Source organism: Dromaius novaehollandiae, chromosome 1 (assembly GCF_036370855.1).
Source record: "Dromaius novaehollandiae isolate bDroNov1 chromosome 1, bDroNov1.hap1, whole genome shotgun sequence".
Lineage (NCBI taxonomy): Eukaryota > Metazoa > Chordata > Aves > Casuariiformes > Dromaiidae > Dromaius > Dromaius novaehollandiae.
This window is the reverse complement of record NC_088098.1, coordinates 175361537-175387835: the sequence shown is the minus strand read 5'-3', so window position 1 is coordinate 175387835 and position 26299 is coordinate 175361537. Positions and strand designations below refer to the sequence as shown.

Sequence of the window (26299 nt, the reverse complement as noted above, 5' to 3'; positions counted from 1 at the left end):
GATGATAATGCTTCTGGATTTATCCCCTGTTCACAAAGCCGCACACAAATAGACAAGGTCTCCATATCCAGACCAGTGTTTAATAATCTTGAAATCTCAAATAGAACTGTGACAAAAAATGAAAACAACTTAGTTCCTACAGACCATAAAGTTTCAATGCCCAAAAATCTTATTCACCAACGTTTAATTTCTAGAGTGGAATCTGTGAATAAGGCAATTAGTGGCAAGTCCTTGCAGTTTAAACATCAAAAAGAACATTCATGTTCAGCTTTTCAGTGTAAGCCAGAAACCACAGCTTCTAACTTAAATATCATACTTTTCTGGTTCAGTGAACTTAATCCTTGGTAGTTTTTTTTTAAATCTCTCAAAAACCATTAAGTGAGAAATTCAGTAATTAAAGTGCTTGACAGTAACTCCTAATAGTTTACCTTCTACGTAGTATGTGCTTTTGAACTCTGGATACTTACTGGAAGTCCTACTTAAATGGACTGGAAGTCCATTCTTAAGAACATCAAGAGTTTTCACACCCTTCTCCTTCAATACCTGCACCTGGCTTTACCTCTAGCACTTACACCAGGTTAAAGTAAGCAATATCACTTGAACTTTACATGACACGATTAGAGAGCAGCACCAGTCATCAGTAGTATTAGACATTTTGAACGAGCCAGTGGGGTTCCAGGTAGCTTTGTGCAGAAACAAAAATATTCTTCTTCCCTTACAAACTTTCCCTAAAGACCCAATTTTTTTTGAATCTCATCTACAGTTTGCATTATATGTAAAACAGTACAGATCATTGAGATTTTGCTTCTGGAGCTACAGTAGTCTCCATCCCGAAGCTACGCCCCCAGCAATACAGGTTTACTTTGTACAAATACCTCTTACACTGTTTCTAAAATTGAGCAAACCTCTCCAAAATTAGAAGTAGAAAGTGAAGTAGAATGTCTTTCTTACTGTATCAACACAGCAAGTCACAACTGTTCACTTCACAGCTATGAAAATATTCTACTTCAGTATATCAAACACCTACTGTAGCATAGCCTCAGAGTCACACTTACTGGGGCCTTACTAAAGGACTAACACTAGGCCTGAAGTACCCAGTCAGTTCCACTGAAGCCACAAGGAAATGGCAGGTGCTATGAAAAAACCTCTGACTTCCACTACATAAGTATGATAATGCCTCCATAAGTAGCTTGGATTAAGAAAACATGCACATTTAAGACATGAAAGCAATTAATCAGACCAAAGCCCTAATTACAAGACACAAAGCTTCCTCCTTCTCCCCAAGATGGTTTTTAATTCCCACTGGCTTGAAACCAAACCGTTACAAATATATTACAGATGCATTTCCTGTCCACAAGAAAACGTCCTAAACAGCCAAATAAAGCAACAATCTATTGATGCATTTGTAATAAAATAACACTGAACATTAAGTGCTATAGAACTGATGAAGTTTTATTACAAAAATTTACTAGGGGACAGTGAACACTGTAAAAGTCCTCAAAATAATTTAAGAGTTGATTTTAGAATTGAGTGCAGTAGGAGTTCAAGCACAAGGGTATTTCTGAAACTCCTTTAAAGTACATCTTTAAATACCAGGCATATAGGGAAACCTATGTTTAAGTCAATGGAAATTAGTTTTCTTCCAGAAATACCTGACCTCGGAAGGAGATTAAGTTGTGAATGTCCATTCTAAATAAAATATACATATCACACAGGAAGCCTGGGCTCAAATCTAAAGGCTAGTACATTTTGACAACAGTTGTCAAGAGTCTTATTTTGTCTCCAATTTTGCATGCTGTCTCTACCACCCTAACCCTAAAATATCCCTGTATAAATGCAGAAAGGGCAGGTATCAAGTACAGGCAGAAAAACTTAGTATCGCTGTCCTTCACAAATAAATCTCTCTTCAACTGCACAGAATGGTCTTATCCTCCTGAAGCATCAGGACAGCTAGTAATCCAGCTAGTCCTGCCTCATCTCCAGTAGCAGGAAGCATGAGCTGGCAGCTCAGTGGCTGAGCTGTTTTTTACACCAGTACAAAACTCACAAAGGTCTTTGCTGAGAAATCCTCATGTAACAGTAGCCGTAACTGGATGACAATGGAAGAATGTAAGAAAATAAAGTGATAGCTGCCCTGAACACTCTCCCCAAACTTCTAGCCCCTCATTAAAGCATTTCTAGAGGGAGTCTTTAACAACCCTCAAAGGATTTCTTGTTCATAAACTTCCCACTCAACCTGAAACACATGTAAAGCTTTGGCATCTGTTGCAATAAATTCCTGTTTCACAATTCATTAAGAAACACGACCTGAACCTGCCACTTGATGTCTTTCACGCCCCATAGTTGGGCTGGAAAACACACTAATAACCAATCCTTATTCACCCTACTGATGCTGTTCATGGCTTACAGATCTCTAAGATTCCCCACTACTCCCAATGCCATTTCTCCTGCACTGTTCACCCACGAGAGTCAATCTTTTTGTTTCAGGAACTATTCCACAATACTGGCCGCCCTTCTCAAAACCTTTTCCAGGGCTACATAGCCTTTTTAAGAACTGTATTTTGAACTCACTGCTTAATACAGGGGCATAATGATACTCTCTGTTTAGCCATTTGTGATTTTCCCCTACTAATTCAGTCTGCATTTCCGACAATAAAAAAACAGCTACCTATTACATCCCACAGAATCATGATACTGGGGTTAAGATCAGTTCAGAGGCTGCCATACACAATCACTAAGGGTTGGCTCCATTTCTTTTCCTTCTGGGCACCCCTTTCCCCCCCCCCGTTCAAAAAGATGCACAGAGCCAGATACTGTAGCTTATATTAATCATTTCAACAAACAAGCAGAGAAACAACAAATTTATTTTCAAAAAAAACAGAGATTATGCTTACTAAAATGCTTAATAGTTAAAAAGCACATGCAAGATCTAAGAACGCTGGTACTATATGGCTGCAGTGTTTAAAACGTTATATGTTACACAAAATAAAAAGGAAATGGCTTATGCATTCAATGGATAAATAAGCAGTCGTATGCATTAAACCTCTTCACAGAGGAGACAGCTGTTTCAATTAACAGGCGGATAACGGCCCAGCAGCCTACGCAACGAGGGGCGGGCAGGCAGGCAGGCAGGCAAAGCCACCCCCCCCCCGCTCCCCCGGAGCGCGGCCACGCACCGTCCATCGTCTCCCGCACCGCGTTCAGGCTAGCAGCATTGCTCGCCATGCCAGCCGCGCCGCGTCCCCCCGCCCCGGAAGCGGAAAGTGCCCCTCACCGCACCCCCTCAAACGCTCCCACCTCCTGCGCGCGCGCACTAACGGCCCCTTCCCCGCTTTCGGCGCAAGCCCCACCCCTCCGGCAGCACGTGACACTTTAAACCGAACTCGCTCTCCTACCAACCGGAAAGGTCGGGGAGGGCTTTCGTTCGAATTTGTGAAGCGGCTCCCCCGGTGATTGGTCTGCTCGAGAGCGGAGGAGCCCTGCCATTGCCCTGGCGGGCCGCGCTGCGCGCCGTGATTGGGCAGCGAGGGCGAGGGGGCGGGGGTAGTTAAAGAGCCGCCCGCGAGGGGCGGACGCGGGAAGCTTTGATGTAGGAAGAGCGTGAGCGGCGGCGGCTTTCCGGCGGCCGCGGCAAGCTTTGATGTAGGAAGAGCGTGAGCGGCGGCGGCTTTCCGGCGGCCGCGGCAGATACCTGCCCGTGAGGGCCACGGCGAGGGCTGCGGCGAGGGAATGTGGTCGGGAGCGGCGGGGGGGAGCGGGGACCCCCCGCCATGGGCCCTTCTGCCCTGTCCGTTGCGGGCGGGAGCCGCGGCGCCCCCCCCCACCCCCCGGGGCGGCTGGGGACGGGCAGGTGGCTTCCCCCCCACACCCCCCGGGGTCCTCGGATGGTCTGAGCTCCCGGGTGAAGCTAGCCCTTTCTCGTGGCCTCGGTTTTCCTCCTCACTCTCTTTAGCACGGCGGTAACGTGGGGCTGGCTCGCACCGGGGGGCGCCCGGGGAGAGGGGGTCGTCCCTGCGCTGCGCACGCTGCCGTAGGGCCTAGTGGTTTCTGAAGCCGCTGAGGGCGGGCGTTTCGGGTGACCTGCCTGCCAGTGATACGTTTGGCATCATCGCCGCTTTGTTTTCCTTTGTGTTTTCTTTTTATTTTTTAAGCTTTTCTTCATTAGCGCTGTCTCATTTCGTTATTTTCTATTTATTTTTGTTTGCCCTTGGTGATAGCTTCGCTTGTCAGCTTCTCACAGCTCAGTAGTTACAAACCAAAACCAATTTCGGTTTTATTAGCCTTTGGAATGTTTCTGACTCCTTAAAATGATCTGTCGTCTTTTCTCCCCATTCTCCAGGTTGACTCTGAAAAGTCAGAATTGTAACTTCCTTTTCCCCCCTGCTTCTAGGCACAGCTCTGTGTTATGGGTGACATGAAAGAAGCTAAAATGCAGATAACGCCAGAAACTCCAGGACGAGTTGCAATCCTGAACCCTTTTGAAAGTCCAAGTGATTATTATACTCTTCAGGAGCAGATTGTCTCCAGTCCTTCAATCTTTAAGTCAACAAAATCCTCATCTGTGAGATCTGGTCTTCAGCTGTATAACTATACAGATATAGTACTAATATTTTAAAATACATTGAAAAACTAGTATATTTTTCATAGACTAAGCCAAAGAATTTTGGTGGCATTAAAAAAAAAAAAGAAGCAGGGCTCTTCTGATTACGGTAGTATGCTTCTTTTAGTACTAACATTGTGTCACTCAGCCTTCCTGCTTTACTGGTAATGCTGTGATTTTTTTTTTCTTTTACTTTAAACAATGCTAGGTGTAGCACTAGATTAGCATATATCTACTAAAAGCCCCAAAATGTTGAAAATAGTGAATAATAGGCAGTTGTTACAAATAAGTGTGGTTGCGGTAGTGTTTTCCCACTTAACAAGAGTGGAACAAAAGCAGTTCCTGCTTACAAGCTAAGCAGGATGGATACAAGTAAAAGTTAACTTCACTTTTATTATAAGCTGTTTACATACTTATGGAATCATGTATTGATTGTGTATATATAACCTATTCTAGCTGTAAAGTACATTGAGGTTTGCAGTGAGGTGAAAGCATTGGCTGTTCTATGGTTTTCATTGTTATTATTTTGATAAGCAATGAAGGCAATGCTGTGCAAATGAGACTAAAGACATGCTTGGCAGATAAAGATATATTTTTTCAAATTGATATATGACCAATATTTTGTGGTTAAGAATGTTAAATAAAGAGATGAGGCAGCTTTATTTCCAAGTCTGAACTGGATTTTGTTCTGAGCTATGCATTTTGCATTGCCCCAAAGTGAGACATTTCTGGATATTCATGGGGCTGCAACTTCTAAGTCTCCTGGGAAATATAAAGTGAAAAAGTGTGTTACTATACTATTTCGATATCTTGGATTAGATAGCTGACACTGGGTTTTCTTGGAATCACAATTTTGATCGAGGCCATCTAGAAGCAACCAAGTTTTAACCCATGCGCTAGATTTTTAGTAGATATACCCATCAGAAATTGAGGAAAAAAAATAAGTAACACTTCAGTTTGTAAATATCAGCTGTAGTCTTCCATTTCATATTATCTTGTAAATAATTTTAATACCATTACCCAGAACAGGAGGCCTGATTGACTTACTCATTTTTATTTTATTAAGTAGGTCATTTAAACAGATTGAGACTTGTATGATAGTCTTTGATGAAAACAATTATATGGAAGTTATGGTTGCATTGTTCCATAGAGATTTGTGCCACATGGTTTTATTTTTATCTTTTTAGACTAGCAAGCATTAAGATGTCCGTTTCTTTTTTAGACACCAGGAAAATTTAGATGGTCTATTGATCAGCTTGCTCTAATAAATCCTGTGGAAATTGACTCGGAAGATGTTCGACGCCAAGCGATGTATTTGAGTCATGCTAGGTAACTTGCCACCTGTCTTTATGTAGTTAACAAATACTATAATACTATATTTTTTTGTTTTATTGACATTTCACGCAACATTAAAGACCTTTTATTCAAATTTTTTAACATAGTGGCTATAATATTTAGATGAACCTGCCTCTGTGTTATTCTTTTTCTAATGTTAAAATCTTCAGATCCACTTTGCAGTTTGAAAACCAGCCAAGTACAGCAGTCAGTGGAAGCAAGAAAAATGTCTTGCCAATAACTGTTACCTAGCTGCTGCTCCTGCTTCTTGTCACAATGCAGTTTATCTTCCCAGAATATTCCATATTGAGACCTGTGAAGAGCAGCTGCTTGGTCTTTGGGACTCCTGCAGAAGGGTAGAGTTTCTGGGAAAGCTAGCCAGGACAGCCAGTACCCTTCTTAAAGACCCAGATGGGCCTTAAATGAAAGAGGGAAGACCAGTAAGCTTTCGCTCTTTGAGGAGATGATGATTGCTGGTTATTTGAAATAATTAGGGGAGCAATCTTTGATGTTAACTCTTCTTCCTCTGAAAATAACTTCCACAGGGAAGACAAATGAGTAAGTAAAACAGGCTTGTTATTCATGGCTTGTATCTAAGGATAGTGTTACACACCAATAATGCAGAATGGCATGTCCAGTGAGGATAGAGGAAGGCAAGTATTTCCGTACGTTTCTTAGATATGAATTTGCACAAAGAATTACACATCATGGAATGAAGAACCACAATAACAGAATAATAAAACAGTCATTTATCCTATTTATGCATAACTTTAAGATCTTGTATGTGAGATAAAGCACAGATAGAAGGCTGGTATGGGCAAGAGTCTTCTGAATATGCCTATTTTTCCTACCGTCTGTTTGTGCCATTGTCTCTTCTTTTGAACATGAAGATGTTTAAGACAAGATAAGAATTTATTGCTACAGTAGAGATATAGGAAGAATATAACTGTCCTCAGCTGTATCTGTGGATCACCATGTCTTAAGGCCATAGTATTTTTTGTAATGTCCGTTAATGTTACCTGGCCCTCCTCTACCAGCCAGCAGGTTTATGACACTAAGGCTTTTTGTATGTTACAAAGCCTTGTATGTTTAGAAAGTTGATTACATTTTTGCTGGAAGCCTATTAGAAAATACACAAGCTAGTTTTAAATTAGATGGCTTGCGTTAGAAACTTAATGATGGTCAGTAGCATGGCCGGTATATATAAACATGCGTTGTGTTAGTGGGCCCTTTCAGTCTGTCCCATCGTTTCATACTCACTGTGTTTTTTATCATTTGATTTGACTAGAAAGAGGCTAGTTTCTGTATATATAGATTTGCTGTGGCCATGCTTGCTTGTTTCAGTGTAGATATAGGCTGAGGTGGTTTGCTACTTAGTTATTTATTGTAGTTACAAGCTGTACACAGTTAAGTATGCATCTATATTTATATATATGTACAAAATTTTGTATGGCAAATAATTTTCATTTTCATCTCACTAGTATTTTTGTGGAAACAAAAGCGTCACAGATATAGGTCTTGATAGTGAAAGTTCCTGATAAAAGGATTGATTTGTTGAAGCCTATGCCTGATGTTGTGCAAGCCATATAGTGCATTTTGATAATGCTTATTAGCATGTTGTTTTCTGAAACAATTAGTTGCAAAGAAGAACCATAAGCAAAAGAAATATAGTGTACAAATATCTATGAATGTTTTGAGCTGTTAATTCTCTTGTTATTTAAAAAAAAAGTTTGGATAGCAGCCCAGTGTGAAAGCTCATAGGTATTATGCACAATCTTGAATATGCATCACATGCAGACTTGGTTCTGTGCAGTACTACAGTTTTCTTGAAATAGGCATCAGCTATGTGCAGTGTTTATTATACTAGCTATAAAATGATTAGGAAAACCTTATTCTAGCAGGCTACATTAGTTATTGAAACAGAAATGCATTTTGCTAACATGGCAGCTTTGTCCACAAACTTTCCTTATTCTTTTTAACTTACACTGGTAGAAATCAAGTGTTTCTAAAACTGAATGCTATGCTACTGTATATAAAGTATTAAAAAAAACTACACTGTGGCTTGCACACTGTGCACCATGGTTGCAAGTATACTGTTGCTTGAAGCTGTATACAGGACTAGCTTAATTTTATTCCTGCTGACTGAATACCATCTTTTATTTTATTATTTTCCTAGAGATATGCCCTTGAGAAAGAGTCCTTTCACCTGCAGTGTCTACCTAACACTTCTACTCAGAGCTGTTTTTCCAGTTCCCTTGCTGCTGCTCTGTAACCTAGCTTGTAGGGATTACTGCTCATGATCCACTACACAGAAAGAAACAATGATTCCATGCTTATTCTTTTGGTACAATATTTGCATTTTGTACAAGTGTCTTTATAGAACTGTCAACAATAATGTCTTTAGCGTTGTTCAGGCAGACATAGTTAAGTCTGGCATATCCAAATATTGCTGATCTATTCTGATTTCCCTTGAAGAAAATGTTCCCCCTGAGAAGTTCCCCCTGTGAGGGGAAAGTTTTTGAATATATAGCTACATCTGTATGTGTTTGCGTAGCAAATAATCTGTTATCTGACTTCTAAATTTAGTACTTCAAGTGTAATTCAGGCATAATAACTATGCATAAAAGTATTGGATAACTTAACTTTTAAGATGATGGTGAATTCTTCAATGTAAATTTTTTTGTGGTTCGTAAACTGCTTAGCAGTAACTGAAAGTGAGACTTGAAGGCAGACATTAAAGGCAGTATGAATGCAGAATCTCACAAGTTCAAAGAAGGTTGAAGTGGCTACAAAACTTTTTTTTAAAACCATTTTCTCTTTTAGTTAGGCTTCTTGGTTTTATTTTAATTGTTATTTTTGGAAAAGTGTAAGGGAATGTATCAGTTGATTCAAACCAAATATTATACTGCATGTTGAACTGGAAGACCAATCATTTGGAAGGGAGAACCTTGTGCTGGGAAAGTAGGCTATGTCAGGAATTTATAAGTATGCAGATATTCTTCTAGGAATGTCTTTTGCTCTTTTATTCCTTACAGCTCTTTTTTAATTATTCTGCTTGATTTTATGCTGAGATTCTTTATAAGCACCATCTCATTGCAACTTTAGAATGTATTTATATGAAAAGTTCTACATAACTGCATGGATTAGTTTGGAAACTCAGTTATGACTGAGTTTTTGTACAAATAAAAATACTTGATGATACAAGGAGTAAATACAAGGTCAGAAAATCTGTACCTATAAAGGTACAAATCTTCTTCTGAATGTGAGGCTTACTTCATTAAAGTAAGTGTCTAAGTGCTTGTGTGTTTGTCAATTTACAGTACAAAGTTACTTCATATAAAAAACACTATCATAAGACTTATGGTTTAGTATAGTTCCATATATCATGTTTCGCTTAAAATTTGTAAAAGATAACATGGATGGACTTTACTTTTTTAATTGTGTGATGGTTTTGATAATTCAGTTATTTTTTATTTGTTTTACTTAGAATTGATAAGGAGATGGAAGACAGAAGGCAAAAAGCCATTGAGGAGGTAATACTTTTTTTTATGCTATCAAATGTTGGTTCATTTTAGACACATTAACAAAAAAAAAAAGCATGTTTGTTATAGGGTTTCAGAATTCAGGAACCTATTATATTTTACTGGTAAGCAAAAAAATAATTTGGTGTCCTCATCCATTGCAGTTATAGTTGGAATCCATGTTCTCCCTTGCTTTCCATCTTCTTTCATGCACCTATTGGTCGAAATAGGAGATTTTTGTATCTTTCACATTGGTTAGCAGAAGTGTTGCTGTGAGATAAGTCTTATGAATTATTTTTATTTAATGATTAACTAAATGATAAAAATAACAGCTAAGTATTTTGTCTCAGTAATTGTTAGTGTTAGGTGGTTAACACTGTCTTTTATATGTCACACCCTTGAAAGTAAATCAAAATCTTTCTGATTTTTTTTGTTTCTTCCAAAGTCTGTTTAGGTGGAGACAATAATTTCTTCTTGCAGCATAGCTCATATTTTTCTTTTTTTGCTATTTTTAATTTTATCCTTTACTATCCACTTGTTTAGGAGAGACATTGCTTCAAATCTTCACTATAGAAATCTTCAATGTTATTTCAATTTCAGCTTCAATAAGCAAGGCTTCCTCGGTGTCATCAACTGGTTCATATTATATTATGCTGGTATCTGTTTTGTGCCTATAAACCAAAAAAAGTTCTTCTATGATTCTATAAAGATGCTATGTAGATGGCCTGCAGCTAAGATATTCTGTTGTTTTAAAGCGGCATTAAAAAGGATATTTCTTCTTTGTGAAGCATAAACTAATGAATTATGTAGCTGAACAAGTTGAAACCATGTCTCTGATAGATAAAAAATTGTGCCGTTACTAGCTGGATGTTTTAAGCTGACTTTTAAGCTTTTAGTGTGAGAATAGGCTTTGCCATGTGTTTCTTAAAGCTGTGTCATAGTGTTCATCTCCTTAACCTTTGGTTGTTCATTCTGGATGCGATAGCTGAAGTGATTTTAGTTCAAAAAAAGATGAGTGTAGGCGCTAGTACTCGTAACTGTTTCACTGCTAACCACTCTAGCCAAATATACCAATAATATCACCAAAAGCCTTGGTAGTCCGCTTTTTTTTTTTGTTGTTCTTACTGCAGTGTCTCTCCAACACTTCTGTGAAACAGCTCAATTGTCAAAGCACAACAATTTAGCAAACTGAAGGTTTGAAAAGAATTATGTTAAGTTAGTGTACAATAATTATATTGGCAGAACTGTAAGGGCACAATTCAGTTTTATGAACAATTAAAGTGTTAAATGAAATTGCTGTATAATTCTCACACTGCAGGCTTTTAAGATCTCTTTTTTTAAGATCTGTCTCTTTTAAGATATGTGGTATATGGCCCAGAACATGGAGATCCTTTTCAAATCTAGTTATTCTGCCTTAACTTCTCTGGACTTGAAATACTTAAATATATTTGTGGTGTAAGGGATAACCTTCTTTATAGATCTTTTTTTTTTTTGAGATGGAAGAGTTAAAATTCTTAAAACACAAATCTGTAAGTAGCAAAAAGTATGACTGTAGCTTATCTTGTTTGGGGTACTAATCTAAATTTGAGTGCCTTTTTTTTAAAAAAAGTTCTTTTAATGCTAAGACTGGTTCTTTCTATTCTACTCTAGTTTTTCACTAAAAGACTCATAGTTCCTTCTCCTTGGACTGAACATGAAGGGAAGCAAGTTTCTCAGTTTAATTCAACTAAATGTAAGTTGTTTTTGTGTGTACGCTGAATTGTCTAGCTTTTGAAAAATTATCAATTTTTCAGTCTCAATGCAAATTTCAAGAACAAGTGATAAAAGATGGCACAACTAACTGGTTTCTAGCTGTTCTCAAAGTGCTTTCTTCATTTAAAAATTGGTATTAATACAAAATTTAATGTAATTTTTACCTTTTTTTTCTTTTGTATCCTGCTCTTAAATCTTTTTTCTTTTAAAACCTCCCTTGGGCTGATTTAATTTATGCAAACAGCATTGCTACTTTGATGCTAGTAATGGCCAAGTCTTCTACTGCACTATTCTCTCTTTATAATGATCAGAGCTACAAATATCATTGAGTGGTTTCCTGCCAATATAAATATATGGGAAGCCAAGATCCAAATTTTTCTATAAATTCTCAACCCTTACTGTTATGTAAATTCCTGTTGTCCTCTTAGTCCTGCTGTCTTGCTGTCATGTTATGTAGGGTTGTGAGTTTTCTAAATTTAATTTAATTTACTCCATTATTAGTTTTTATTACTGCTGTTGTTAAGTTTTATAAACAACCAACAGAGCATACGCTAAGTGGATTAGAAGCTGGATAAATGTCAGCTGTGAAGTACTGTTTGATAGGAAATTCTTAAATAGGCATTTGGGGATTTCTGCAAGACTGGAAAGAGACTTAAAACTGTTAACATATTTTATCAAGAGGATAAAATTTGTGGATAAATCAAAGATAAATTTTGATGTGAATGGTCATATAAAGTTATTAGAAAATTTGTTGATAGTGTTCCATTAAAACTTTGTGTGTATGTATTTTTAAATGGTCAATTTTAAAATCTTTGCTTCTAGAGCAAAGAGTGTAGGCCACAATCCTAGAGCAGGATTTATTTGTGGCAGAGTGAGCAACATGCTAAAATGGGCTAGATCTTTAACCATATAAAAAGCAGATGGAGCGTTAGTTTCTTCATCTTTGTATTTAAGTCAAGACTGCATGATTTTCTGGAAATGTGTCTTACTTAAACACAGCTTGTTTGGCTAGGAATAAACTGGGTGCATTTTAAATGTGTCGTATAAAAGAGGTCACAGCAGACCATATGGATTTGGGAAAAATTGATGCTACTTCACTAAACTTTTTTGAATAGAAAGGTGCTAAAATTCTCTTAATGAGCTATAACTGTAACCTTTCTATAATACTCTTTCCTAGCTCTTCTTGTTTCTCTCAAAGCTTGATACAAAAATTTTATGTAATTGCACTAAATGTTCTAATTTACTGCTGTTACATTTCAAAACTTTATATGCAATGCATGCTTCAATTTAAATTTTTATCTATTTTACAGGCATTGATCTAAATAACATTTCTCCAATTGGAAGACAGCTAACTTTGCAGCCTGGAAAAAACAATGGTTGGTTAAAAGCAATGTCTGAATTTAGAGGTTTTCTTTGAAGGCAGATATCCCTGATCTTTTTTTTTCCTTTTTTTTTTTTTTTTTTTTTTTTTTTTTTTTTTTTTTTTTTTTTTTTTTTTTTTTTGGTATTTTGTTTCAGGAAGGCATTGAATTTCCTATAGAACTGTTTCTGTAGAAGTGTTCTTGAACTGTGTGATAATAATCTAACATGTATTTCTCATATTAATATAAGTCTATAATAGACAATGTAGTATTGTTTCTCTCATGTCTTTTAGAAGCAAAAACCAAGGGTCTCTGTTGTAGACTGCAGAGTGCGTTTTTTTTCCAACTCAGTGTATGCATTTTTCTGAAATAACAAATGGTGAATATAAGCATTAGTTAGGTTTATGGCTAAATTAGTTTGAAGAAACCTCTGATGTGTTTGATCATTTTGGGTTAGAGAATCTGGGTTCTTTTATCCCCCCAAATAAATAGCTGAAATCTTAAGATGTCTTTTAAAGTTATTTTGTTTTACTTAAATACCTATATATTTTTTTCCTCTAGTATTCTGATGATCCTTCTCCCAGTTCATTTTGAACCCCCCGTTTCCTCAGAGGCCTGTCTCTTCAGTTAAGAATGCTTCTATAGAGGGTTGTATGTTACAACCCTTTTTGCTTATCTCTGGGCCTGAGTGTGCTGCATATAGTGTGGCCAAATCAGAATCCTGACCCTGATTAACTCTATTCTTTATTGCAACTGTAACTTTTAAGTAGCTCAATTGCAATGCATTTTAAAAGTGAAATTTTGTTTCTGTAGCTTTACAAAAATGTCAATGTAGGCTAATTTTGTTGGTTTTATTCATTGCAGCTGCTTGTCAGACAGTACTGTCTTTGCCTGTGGATTTTAATTTAGAGAAAATACTAGGTACGTTTTGTGTTATCTAAATTTCATTATGAATGTATGAATAGAAAGTTTGTTTTATTGTTGTCTTTGGTTAGAAGTGAAAGTTCTAATGAAATATTGGAAACCTGATGTGTGAATCATAGTTTGTGTGTGTGTGTTCTTCTAAGTAGATAGTTGCAGGCTTTTGCATGGGACATCTGACCTAAAATTGATGTGAGTAAATTGAGTGAAGACATATAGACAAAGTTATGTGGAGTGCTACTGGAAATTGTTTAGAGTTGTGAATGCAAAAAAGTTAATAAATGAAAGAGTTTTTTAATTTTTTAGTAGAGTGCTTGCTTAACTTAGAGCTCTTCTACTTGCAGATTGCTGGCCACAGAGCTCATAGCCCATGCTTGCCTTGAGCAAAGCTGTACTTTATTTCCATGCCTTTAATTTAATTTAAGCTTTGGTTGTTGCTCTAAGTTGTGTGGTGGTAAAAAAGCTGTGGATGCTGAGGAGGAAGACAAGATTCCAGAATTAACTGTCTGATTGTAACTGCTACATAAAGGAATTGCTGTCAGCTTCTCAGTCAAGAAGACTGGAAGCCTCTTATGGTTCAGATATGTGAATAATAGTACGGGCAGTTCAAGGAGTTTTTGGCTGCTTGCTCCTATTTGTGTTTAAGTTTTCAACCCTGACTGTGCTAGTTAAACTGTTTATGAGGTCAGGTTTAATTCAGTGAACAAAATTAAAACAAACAGAAAACTGGAACTTCATCTATTTCTTCAGTGTTTGGCCTTAATGTTGCCATCAATGAATAGTTTGTAAATTCATGAATTGATAACTTTCTTCACGTACTAGAAATATCTAATTAGAATAGAGAAAGAAAAAAAGTTGTCAATGTAAATATTAAAGCACGTGGAAGACTTGAAAAAGAGTCTTGCCTTGCTTAGACAGTACAATAACCTCTTTTTAACATCCAAAATAAGAATACAGTTTTGGAAAAATGCCAGTAAGTAGATACTACTCAATATGAAATCATTGTTTTAAAGAAAGCAATAAACTTCAATGTTAGAGCATGACAGGCAGAAGTGGGACCTTGGTAGGCTTTAGGACAGGACTTTTTGTAATGATTAACAAATGGTCCTTAGTAATATGTGGAGTTGGTGTCTAGGTTATAGTTGCTTATTGTAAATTGGATTAAATATTTTCATTCAGTAATAAATGCATGTTTAGTGGAAGGTTTATTAGTTTCTTATATTCTGAACTTCTGTCTGTAGATCTCATCTAGTGTGCTTTCTTATATACTGATCCATGGATGCAATGTGGACTTAGAGCTCTGTTGTAAATGATTATAATAGATTTGAGACCTGCAGAACCCCAAACTCCCAACCCCATTCCAGAGCTTTTATAATGAAGAAAAAAGGAAGATGGAATATATTGAGCATAATGACCTTGAAATTAGGAAGGGATTGAATATACGTCCCTGGAAAGTGATAACTACATGTTGCAAAGAGGTCACTGGTAGAAATTTCTACTTTTAAAACATCCAGTTTAAATATGATTATCTGGTAAGACTCTCTCTGTTTAGCCAAAACTTTTCTGATGCAATTTTGTTGGGAAGCTCCAGTAATATGAAGCTTGCATGATTTGCTGTAATGTTCCCTTTACAAACAAGGGAGAGAAATACATGCATCTCACTGACTGCAGAGCGGGGAGTAGTCTAGTTACTAGTGCAGATGTTTACAGCTATTTTCAAAGCTAGCAGAAGGGTTCCCATTCCAAAAAGTCTAGTGGCAACACACCCCTAATAACAGAAAAGACATCTGAGTTATTTTGATTCTCTGTAAAGAGGTAGCCAAAAGGAATTCATAGGGTAATTTAAATTACAAGGGACCTCTGGGGGTCATCTTGTCCAACCCCTAGCTCAAAGCAGGTCCAGCTTTGAAGTTTCATTTGGTAATAATAAATAGTTTTAGCAGGTTTATTCAGGATTGATGCTGACCCCTGGAGTAATGCTTTCAGTGAAAACATTCCAAACTTCTCAGCCAGGGATGTACATATAGCACTGATGGTTTCCATAAGCACAAACACAATGTATTATTAAGTTCAGATCTGTAGCTGGAAATTTAATGTCAGAAGCCTGTTCAATTTCTAGGTTGGCATTATGGGTTGTGGTGGGTTTTTTGTTTGTTTTGGCGGGGGTATTGAATGGGCAGATACATAGTTTTCTCAGTTACACGTGAAGGGGTAGTGATTGCCACTGTTCTTAGGCTGACCTATCTAAAATAGAGCTCTCAGCAAGATCAAAAGAATGGGTTATAAAATGAGACTAGGAAAAGTCTAAAGATGCAGTAACTTGTAGACTACCTGGAAGGTAGAATTCATTAAGATTTCATCATGATCTATTTGCTGTATGAATGACACAGCTACAGAGGCAGCCATTGACCAAAGGAGAACCATAACACAAAATGAAGCTCAGTGGTAGCTAAGCAGGATAGTTGCTTTATAAATAGCAATTTTTATCGTAATTGATGTCAAACTGACAGCCTGTTGTTCTGGGAAGTACTTCCAAACGAGAGAGAAGTATTTGATTTTTTAAATAGTAACATGCAAAATATTGTCTTCAGCTTGGCTAATGCTGTTAGAATTTAAGCCACACTGTAACAGAATAGCTGGAATATGTTAAAGATGGCATCCAAAAAAGTTACCTGTTCTTACTGCCTTTTTCATTTGGTTTATTTTTCTTTCCCAGAATTACATTGTTCAGGGAGGAAGGATTTCCCTGTCTACCATCTTTAGAGAGGAAAAAGGTGTTACTCTTGAACTACTTTCTATTGCTAATGTAAATCAGGCATGTGTAGCTTAAATTTTGATTATAGGTCAGCATCACATCATTAATAAAAATGGTGTTAGATAAATGTTTTTCATCTTCCCTCTTTGTCTGGCATATTTTTGCTGGTATCATTCTGAAAAAAAAAATGGCAGTTTCAGATCATTCCTGTTCAATCTATGTCAAAATGTAGGGAAGAAGGAGAGGATGATTGCATGTGCTTGAATCGTAAAATTCTTTTCCACTTTCAGAACTGTGGTTCCTGGACAATGCAGTCTAGGTAGTTTGATAACAACTGTTAAGTGTTGTCATATATGAATTAGCTTGATATTTGTTACAACCTTTGTGGTCAGGAAAAATGTTCTAACATTTTAGTAGGGTTTTGGGGTCAACATTTTCTGTCTCTTTCAATGTTGAATGGAGCAAAAGTTACTGATCTTTTAATTTTAAATCATTAACTGTATGCAAGGGTCATATTTCTTCTTCCTGACCCTTCCTTGAACCTTTGGCCCCAGATTCAGCACTCATTTATTGTAGAAGAAGAGAGCAGGACTCTGATTTTCTCATTTCATTTGGAAACAAACTTTTTCCCCCCCACACTTTTAGGTGAATATTTTAGAACTGACGAATTCTCAGATCAGTCTCAGGAAAATCTGAGCTCTTCTTCACTCAGAAGAAAGCTGTTTTTAGAAGAAAATGGAAGTGTATCTGAGTGTTTGTCCCCTTCTCTGCAAAGTCCATGCAGTAGTCAGCCACTTGGAGTGCTTTGTTCAATAGATATATCTCCAGTCCGGTGCAGAAGCCCTCTGGAAACATCTAGTTCAGTAAGTAGCCCTTTTGGGGATGGAGGGGGTGAGAGTGTATATTGACTTAGCAGAGGAGTACTTATGGCAGGCTTGTACCAATTCTGTGTTCCAACAGGCTTCACAAGATGAATTACCATGGTTTTAGTAAATTACAACTGCTCAATGAGAGAATAAGTAGTATAGTAAAGTTTCTTCAAATTCCAATTTGAGAACAGTTATATGAATGGAAAATGTCTTGAATATATCTATCTATATATTTCTCACTGGTTATTTTTGATCACATATCAGATTATTATGTTGTGCTGCTATTCTTTTGTCTAGAAGGGAGTGTGCTGTAATATATACTGCGCCGACAAGGAAAGAGGAAGTGATTCACAGTACAAATAGCTTAAAGCATCTGGCATCCTTTTTTACGGTTTTCTATATACATTAAGACTTGCTGAGAACATATGTGAGATCATTTCTTCTTCATAAAATGTGTATATCAAAAAAAGGCCTGTTTAAATCCATGGATTACTTACTATCTACAATAAGAGCTGATATGAACAGCTAATGTAGTTGTTTCCCTTTTAGTTTGTAAACTCTTTTGTGATGGAAAAAATGGCTCAGGATAGCAAAGAGGTGCCCATATGTTTGTTTAAAAGAATCTGTAAAACATGAAAATCTTGGTGATGAAAGTGTGTTCTGCAAGCCTGGAAAGAATAGCACGGAGCTTTTTTTTAACTGAAAGTATGAAGAGCAGTATTTTTAATGCTTTTTTGAGTTGTATATAAATAATTTTCTTTGGATAGTTACTCCTGCAAGTCAGATTTTGTCTGTTTGTGCATGCCAGTTGTGATTTTCATGTTTTTAAGAAAAACAGAACTTCTCTAGGAAATTTTTCAGCTTTGTATGAATATATATAAAAAAATCCTTACTCCCTTACTTCTTTGCTTTAAAAGCAAAGTAAACATCTGCATTAGGAGCTCAATATTGAGTTGAAAACTGCTATGCTTACAGTGCCACACAGACAGATACAGTCTTTGATTTTAGAGATTCAGCAATGCAAGACACACATTGTAATACAAAATGGATTTCGCAGTTCAACACAATCTCATGTTAAATGAGACGCAGAGCTGAGAAGCATGTAATCTCCCTCCCCTCCTCTTGTAAAAGTTCAGCTTCTCTGTGTAAGATCAAAACTATAGCATTTAAAGTCCAAGTGATGATTTCTGGCAGACAACCATCTCATCAGCACCTGAAAATGTGCAAATGCCATGAAAGGTAATAGGTCTATAGGACAGATTTCTCCATGTCTTTCCAGTCCTTATGTCAGTGTGTTGAGCTATGATGTTTTGTAGATGTGGAAATGTTGGGAATGGTTGGGGTTCTTAGCACTTCAGATGTTCATGCTGTAAGTGTACCTGAGCTACTTGTCCCCTAGAGGGAACAGACAATATAAACAGATGTTTGAACAAAGTGCTGGATGCACTTTTTTCTTTCCGTTGACCAGAGAATATAGATGAATAGATAAATGTCCACATAATGTCGCCTTTTAAAATTAAGCAAGAGGAATCCTACTCCTGGATAGACATAGCACAGCTAAACTGTTTTTGGTGGTATGTCTTCATCTGTTTGGAGGCAGAAGTGCATGCAAAAAAAGCAAGTGTGTAACTTTGCTATCTTCAAAAAACAAAACAAAACAAAAAAACCCACAAAAAAACAGAACAGAACAGAACAACCTCACTGTGGTGAACTAGTAAAGGATTCCTATGACATACCTATACTGCTAAAAGTGATTTTTTTTTGCAATATATACTGAAGCAAGACCATAACTTCCATTCACTTTTCTTAAGGAAAATTATTTTGTCAGTTTGTGGGCTAAAAAATTTGGATAATGTGGATTCCATAAAAATATAAATAGTGGACAGTTTTCATCTGCCATGGTATGAGTAAAAAGTTGGGAGATGAAATACTTGAGTCTATGTATGGATAACATGAATTCACTGATTACGCTTCTTGTAGTTTTTTAAATACAATAGATTATATAGTTTTACTTGGTATTATGTGACAGTTTGTATGGGTGGATTGCTCTTTCCTATGTTGGGTCATAAAGTGCAAGTAAAAGGTTGCAGCTGGAATATTTAAACTAATGTTACTGTACAGGGTTATTCTCAGTATTGCCATATTAAGCATTTTAATCAAGGAAAAACTTCTCATATATTAATCTAAGATTACACTGTGGAAAAAATATACTCCTTTATTTTTATTGTTATTGAAGGGCCAATTTTCCTCCAGTCCTATTCAAGGAGGAGCAAGGGCTTACAGTCTGGGAAGCATAACCAGTCCCACATTTCCAGAGGGGTCCCCTGCATGTAATGGTTCTCCTACTTTTTCTCCAATTGCTTTCCATATAAGAAAGACACCGCTGTCAGGTATGGCTTAAATATATGTGCATTTTTCTTTCTTGATTTGTCTATTCTGATTAAAAAAAGAAGGCGTGTTTATAACTTCATCACTGGAACTTTTTTCTGTGCAGAGGCAAAGTAGTGAGTCTGGCAAACCAACAGGCTTGTTTTGTATGATGCATTCACTATTTAGCAGCAAAATGCCATACTTATTTGAAACAGTGAAGTGTATCTACTTGTAAAAAACAACTAAAGAAAAGCTATTTGAAAAAGGAATTGAGACCTCATAGGAAAGAACAAAATATAAATGATTAATCCTGGTCTGAGGAGAAGGTTTAAAGCCAGATGTCAAATCTGAGACAAGTCACAGTTCTGATTTAGCCCCACCTGAAATATTTTAATCTGACAAAGAATGTTTAGTTTCAGTTTTCAAATGATGTGATTCCTCAAAGATGGTTTGAAATAAACTGATTTATCCAGCAAAGAAATTGGGAGGATTTGTAACCTTGTCATTTCTCTAGAAAATTTCAGTGTGTAGTGCTTCATCCATTGCCTGGAAAGACTTAAGCCATACTTATACATAATTTTGTTCTGATGAACCTTGTGGTATTTCAATACAGTTGCACAAAGGAAAACACCTACTCAGTCTCTACTTGTTTGATTTTCTTGAAAATTTTATTACTACTCAAATTTTGTGAATATGTATAAAATGTACATGTTTATTCTGAAGAACGCCACAGAACTAGCCTGCATCTGTTTTTCTGCAAGAATAGTGTGGTATTGCCATTTGAAAATACAAGGCCTTTGACACAGCAAACTAAGTCATAGGAAACAAATTTGGTGGTAAAAATGGTGGTTAGAACTTACCTTTATCATGATAGGCTAAATGTTTTTTCTAAGTCTTTGGAGCTGGAAAGCAGTGCTTAGTGAAATACTATGTAGTTGGCTTTAATTATCCTAAGGGCCTGTAGCTGTTGTAGGGCTTTCCGGATGCTGGCTTTTACTCCATCTAATATCTAATTGAATACTTTTTTCTTTCCTAATGAACAGACCAAAGAAAATTTACATTTCGTTCTCCAGATATTCCTTCTGCTTCAAAGAGAATGACACCCCCAAGTACAAGAAGTCCTTATATAGATGGTTGTTCTCCAATTAAAAATTGTTCTCCTATGAGGCTTGGAGCATGTAGAGGAACTGGCCAGTATCAGACTTCTCTCATTAGAATACCATTTACTGTTGAAAATCACAGTGAGGAAGAAGACAAGGAAAATGCATCTCCGGTAGAAGCTCGGTTCCCAGAAATGGATAATGGAATAAACTTATGTCATCAAGATGGTGATACTTTTGCACGTGGTACACATTTAGTTGTTGCAACTGTGTCTATTGCACCAGATCACTCAGAAGCTTGTGAACAAAGGTTGTCATCATTTCAGGATATAGAAGGCCTAAAGGAAAATAATACTGTAGATATGGCTGATGCAGCTGAAGTGTCAGATGAGAACACTTGGATAAAAGAAACAGTTGGCAATAGCAATGCACCGATGACCAGCTTTATGACAGGAATTACTTTCAGTATTGAAAACTCTCGCATGTGCATGTCACCTCTTGCAGAAAGCAGTGCAATTCCTTGTGACAACAGTAGTATTCAGGTAAAAATACAAATTTTTTTTCTAATCTGTAAAACCAACTTGACATACTGTCATTTAGTTTGTCTACCATTCTAGCTGTAATTATCTGATTTCTCTTACTGGATGTGGCACACTGGTTGCATTGGGATTTTTTTTCCCCATCTTTTCCTTTCTCCGCTGGAATTGGCATAACAGTTATAAATGATTTTGGTGTTACTACATACAGTAATAGATTTAACTTAATCCAAGCTACTTGAATTCTGGCTGACGAGTTTACAACCTGCTTTTGTTACTAATGGATATATCTAGTTGGTTTGTGCGATTACGTTGTGTTGATGAAGTGCAAGTCTTACCAGGTATGAGAATTTGAAGAGTTTATTAGCAATAAATAGCTATACATTTTAAAGCTCTGATTCTTGCTTTTAGGTGGACAGTGGCTATAATACACAGACGTGTGGAAGCAGCATTATGGATACTGCTGGGGCTGAGAACAGCTGCAGAGAAAATGATGTGAATACACATGTATTTCAGAATAAATCTCAGCTTCTCAGAACGAAGGTAGGAGTTACATTGTGGAAAAAAAGTGATAGCTTTCTCACCTACAGCTTCTATTCCCTATTGTCTTCAGTTGCGAGAAGTTTGATGAGACAGACTGTCAGGCCAATAACGAGTCAGAGAGCATGTTCATTTAGTTGCATTTCAGATATTACATGGAAAACAAATGCAGGACAAATAGAAAACTGCCTACAAAATTAATGTTGTATGACAATGGCAAAGGTAATTCCAGGGGAAACTGAGGTAAGTGCATGAAGAGTAGGTTATGATGTTGCTTATGGCTTTTGATGCACGGTAGTCTGTGCCCCTTATTTTTGTTTCTGTTGTTCTTACTGTCTTTCTATTGCCAGATTATAAAAAGATTCATACAAGCCCATTCAGTACTGATTTCACTTTTGTATTTGGGATGTTAATAACCACTTCCCTCCTACCATCATCCTATGCAAAGATGCTTCATGGTAGAAAGTGAATTGAAGGTGTCTCATAGACTGATATCATCAATATTTGACTCTGCTTACCTAGGAATTTGATTAGGATAGTTGAGCCTTTACAGGAAGAATAGGTACATATTTTTTTCTTCGTTAATTTCTGAAAATACCTATTTCTTCTGAGGTCTTGTTCCTCAGAAGTTATCCTGTTGGACATAAGTTCCACAGGTGAGTGTATCCATCAGATTAAAACTCCTTGTGCCAGATGTGTCCTAGAGGCTCCCCAATGCCATGCAACTTTCCAGATATTACTAGAATAAATTTTTCCTCTTATGATTCCCTCCTGCTTCCTCTGCAACAAACTGAATAGGTCAGGAAGTTGCTTACATACTGTACAACATCTCTAATTCTTTAAGATATATTGTCCATGTGTATTTGTTGGCCTGTTTTCTTCAGCCACTGTTGGTCTTTCAGTTACTAGATCCTGATTGTTAAGTCCAACTTCATAATTTGGATGAGGATTTAAGCATGAAGGCATTTAGGGCTTCTTGCAACTCTCACAACAGAGAACCCACAGAGAATGGAAAGAAAAACATGGATTTTGCTGGCCGGAATTAGCTAGTTTGGCTCATTCAGAGCATGTGTATGCTAAGAAAATACTCTTGCTGACAGCACATCTTAAAAAAAAGAAGTTATGGGGAGAAAACAATTTCTCTTTCATTTCAGAGTGGAGAGATGTGAGGCTAAGGCTAACTGTGACTTGAAATTTGCAGATATTAAGTTTGGATCTTGTTCTATTTGGGAAACTTTTATGAAAATGGTGTTAAAATAAACTTCTCCTTACCAACCTAGGAGTGTTCTGTTTTAAACCATAAGGACAATCAGTTGCTGAGAGCAAAATCTCCAGAGAAGCAATCCTGTTTCCATAAAGCAAAAAAGCATAATATAGTATTTGGTCAAAATGCAACTTGCAACATTTCTACCTGGAAACATAACAGTGAAAATCAAATTCAGGGATTTCGCAAAAATGGTATGTAGTTTTCTGATTGAGAACTTAAATTGTGTTGTATAATAGCTGTTTATTATATATTACCTGAGTTACCTGGATTGTACATACTCTTTTGCTTTCTTAATACAAATGTAATGAATTGTCTGGTATATATTTGGGGAGTTTATAACTCATTTGTTTTTTTCAGGTCCCATTAACGACATTTATTGGTATCAAGTGATCCATTTGAAAACTGAGAATGGCTAGACTTGCTTTGTATAAAGAAATCATAGTGATTTTTTTTTAATTGTGTTTATTCTATGATTAGAGGTAGATTCTTTCAGGAGGCATGTTGTTTTGAAAGTTTGGATATAACTTCAGCTCCAAGAGAAATATTTTGGATAGAGTGACCAAATCCAGTGTAACCTGTATAGGAGCTAATGTAACTGCAAAAGCACCTTCATTTTAATAGACAGTGCCTAAAGATGTGAAGGAAATTTTTCTTTGGAAGGGAGGGGTGAGATTGATTGTGTGGCTGCAGGAATACTAGCACTGGTATCAAGAAAGTGTCAGTAGACAAAAAGGAACTGCTAGAGATGTTCCCCAGCCCTACTCTCCTCACAGGATGAGGATGAGTGCTTGTCAGTGTCAGCCTAAAGCAATGGTGATGAAACTATGGCATGATGCTCACTGGGAGAGAGAATAAAACTAGTTCCAAAGCTAGCTCCCTGTAACGTGTATGTTTTATAGTAGACTGCAAACTATTAAAAATGGGTGTTTTGATTTAATACCAGGCTAGTCCTTTTAATTAAGGTTATCTTTGTGAACAGCTGCATGAAAATTCAGTTCCAGTTATGGAAGTAATGTATATTTGCACAGTTTAAAAAAAAAAAAAAAAAAGGTAAATTATCTTAGTAATAAGATAAGCTTTATGACAGAAGAAGCCCTTGGCAGTTTTTTGAATGTTCTCTCTTTCTTTTTTTTTTCCCTTGGTTTGAGAGAAACTAGGAAAAGGACAGGCAGATACTTATTAGGAAGGTAGTATCTCTTCCCTTTAAACAAGGAGTTCTTAAGCCTAAAAGTGTATATTCATTAGTTAACTTTATCATGAGCTTAAATAAGATGTACTACTGGTTGCCTTAGTCTTAAAGGATAGTATTATTAAAATAATTGTACTACCACTAATCTCGAAGATCAGCTGACTCCACTAATGTCTCATAAGAACACTCGTTACCAAATTGATGCTCTGGTATCCTTTCAGAAGAACAGAAGCAGGTACTATGAAGTTAATTGGTCTTACATCATTAAAGAAAGTGTGCAACCTTTCTTCTATTAAAGTAAACAATTATATTTTTATTTCACTCTTGCATTGAAGTCCAAATACTATTATACCTGCTTACAGAAATTATTAACATTTTTAGATAATCAATTAGAAATATAATTTCTAAATGCCAGTTATTGCAAAAAGCATTAATATAAACAAACTATCTTGATAGTTTCAGCAAAAATGTCGATGACCAGAAGTCATGGACTTCTGTCATGGTCTGGAAGCCCTGAACTCCTAATCAAATCAGATTGGTTAAAATATGGTTGGATCTGTTTAAAAGAACCTTTGGGGATTTGTAGATGTGAATGGGGGAGGGGAAAAAAAAGAAGAAACATTTGGTTTCTAGCCCTACTGATTCAGAGTGGAAAGAGAGAAAAGGAAAATACTAAAATTTCACAATTATTCATTTGTAGAGCTCTAAAGTAAGCTTTGCTGGATTATTCGAAAAGTCTGTTCTACTAATTGCTCCAGTTGAAGTGGTCTTTCTCTCTTTTTATAGCAAGGATATCCAGTCCCAGGATACTGGATGGAAAGTCTGCCTCCTATTCTATTCAGCAACCCACAGAAGTGCCTGTATCAAAGTGATTAGAGCATGGCTTTTATACACTGAGCCTGAAACAGAATCTGTCAGATCCAAATTTGGAGGCAACTGACAGCATTTTATAAAAACTTCGAAAGAGGAAATATGAACAGAATTCTATGGCATTAAAAAGCAATGTCAGAACTGAGACTTGCATACAAATATTGTATGAACAGAACAGTTCTTCAAAAATCGTTTCATCAATACCTCACCAGTGATGGCTTTGGGAACAGTCAAATAAGCAGGGAAACACCATCAGTAAAATGTCATTTAGTCTTAGTTCTAACATTGCAAAAAAAAAAAATCATTTAAAATTTTAACCAACAAACCTGAGATGAATTATTTTTACTTCCATAACAATTTAATCAATATTTCTGTAACATGTATTTGAATAATACAGGGATTGATAATTAAACCTAATGTCCTGATGAATTACCTATGCTTGATCTTGAAACTGTGCCCTACTAAAACCTGGAAATACACTGAATTGGTAACTTCTAGAGAATTAATTTTGTAAACCAATTTGGGTAGAGAAGAAACTTATCCATACTGCCGGAAGAATGAATGAGTTGAATAGAGCATTCAAAATGTTCTTAGCTTTAGCTTATAAGGTTTGTAGTTCGAAGGCAAGACACAAATTCTTGTCAGAGATTTAAAGTTATTTGTCACCTTGCTTCTTTTGTTACCCATGATAATTCACTTAATACCTAATCAATTGAAAGGCCAAACTTCCAGAATGTGCAAGGATTTATTTTTTGCAAGTGTGAGAATTATGAATACTAATACCTGTCAATGTAAAGGGGGAGATAGCAGGGTAGTCCAAATTATGACCCATTTCTGAACTGTTCTGTGTAATATGAGTGATTAAAATGTGGTTTTATTTTTTTAATTAAACTTTTTGATTCTTTGTAGTGGTATGTTCAATGATCAAAGGCTTTCAAAGTGATTTCAAATAAAGCAATCACTAAAATATTGCACCCTTCATGAGTTTTTTCTTAAAGGTAAGGGAAAGTTCTCACAAACAGGTGAATTTGAGAAGTAAGACCCCCCCCACCTCTCCTCCCATAAACTTTGTGTTGTCTCCTGTTTTAGTCTTCAAATAGATCGTAGCAACAAGGAATTGGAATTATTTATTTTAAGAAGACTTGCATTTTTTTATGTTTATGTAATTGTCTGATAGAGGAAATCTACTGTACAAATTATTGTGGAATCATTTGAACATTCTGTTTCTCTAGTTTTACTTAATGCATTGGTTGGCACATATTGCACAAAATGGTCATTGTTTACTTTAAATTAATTTCAGTACTTTTAAGAAG

General features: G+C 36.5%; 1 protein-coding gene across 5 annotated transcripts; it reads left to right on the top strand.

Annotated features, from left to right (window-relative positions):
• The first annotated feature begins 3525 nt into the window (after positions 1 to 3525).
• BORA (BORA aurora kinase A activator) lies at positions 3526 to 25958 on the top strand. 5 transcript variants are annotated; one of them, XM_026120833.2, is made up of 13 exons: positions 3526 to 3642; positions 4391 to 4561; positions 5823 to 5929; positions 9423 to 9468; positions 11107 to 11188; positions 12519 to 12584; positions 13434 to 13490; positions 16891 to 17108; positions 19351 to 19504; positions 20528 to 21126; positions 21532 to 21663; positions 22941 to 23118; positions 24903 to 25958. In XM_026120833.2, exons 2-13 carry the CDS (start codon positions 4406 to 4408, stop codon positions 24986 to 24988), a joined length of 1881 nt encoding a protein of 626 aa, XP_025976618.1. In that variant the 5' UTR covers positions 3526 to 3642; positions 4391 to 4405; the 3' UTR covers positions 24989 to 25958. The 5 variants fall into 5 exon arrangements, with proteins under 5 accessions (XP_025976618.1, XP_025976620.1, XP_025976621.1 ...); XM_026120835.2 differs by having other exon boundaries at positions 3544 to 3697; positions 20558 to 21126; XM_026120836.2 differs by having other exon boundaries at positions 3544 to 3697; positions 25896 to 25958.
• The last annotated feature ends 341 nt before the right edge of the window (positions 25959 to 26299 follow it).

Excerpts from the sequence above, each read along its gene's own strand:
- BORA (XM_026120833.2), top strand. The coding sequence starts at position 4,406 with ATGGGTGACATGAAAGAAGCTAAAATGCAGATAACGCCAGAAACTCCA. Across the intron at positions 17,109-19,350 it reads CTCTGGAAACATCTAGTTCA|GGCCAATTTTCCTCCAGTCC; the intron begins GTAAGTAGCCCT and ends TTGTTATTGAAG. Across the intron at positions 23,119-24,902 it reads TCAGGGATTTCGCAAAAATG|CAAGGATATCCAGTCCCAGG; the intron begins GTATGTAGTTTT and ends CTCTTTTTATAG.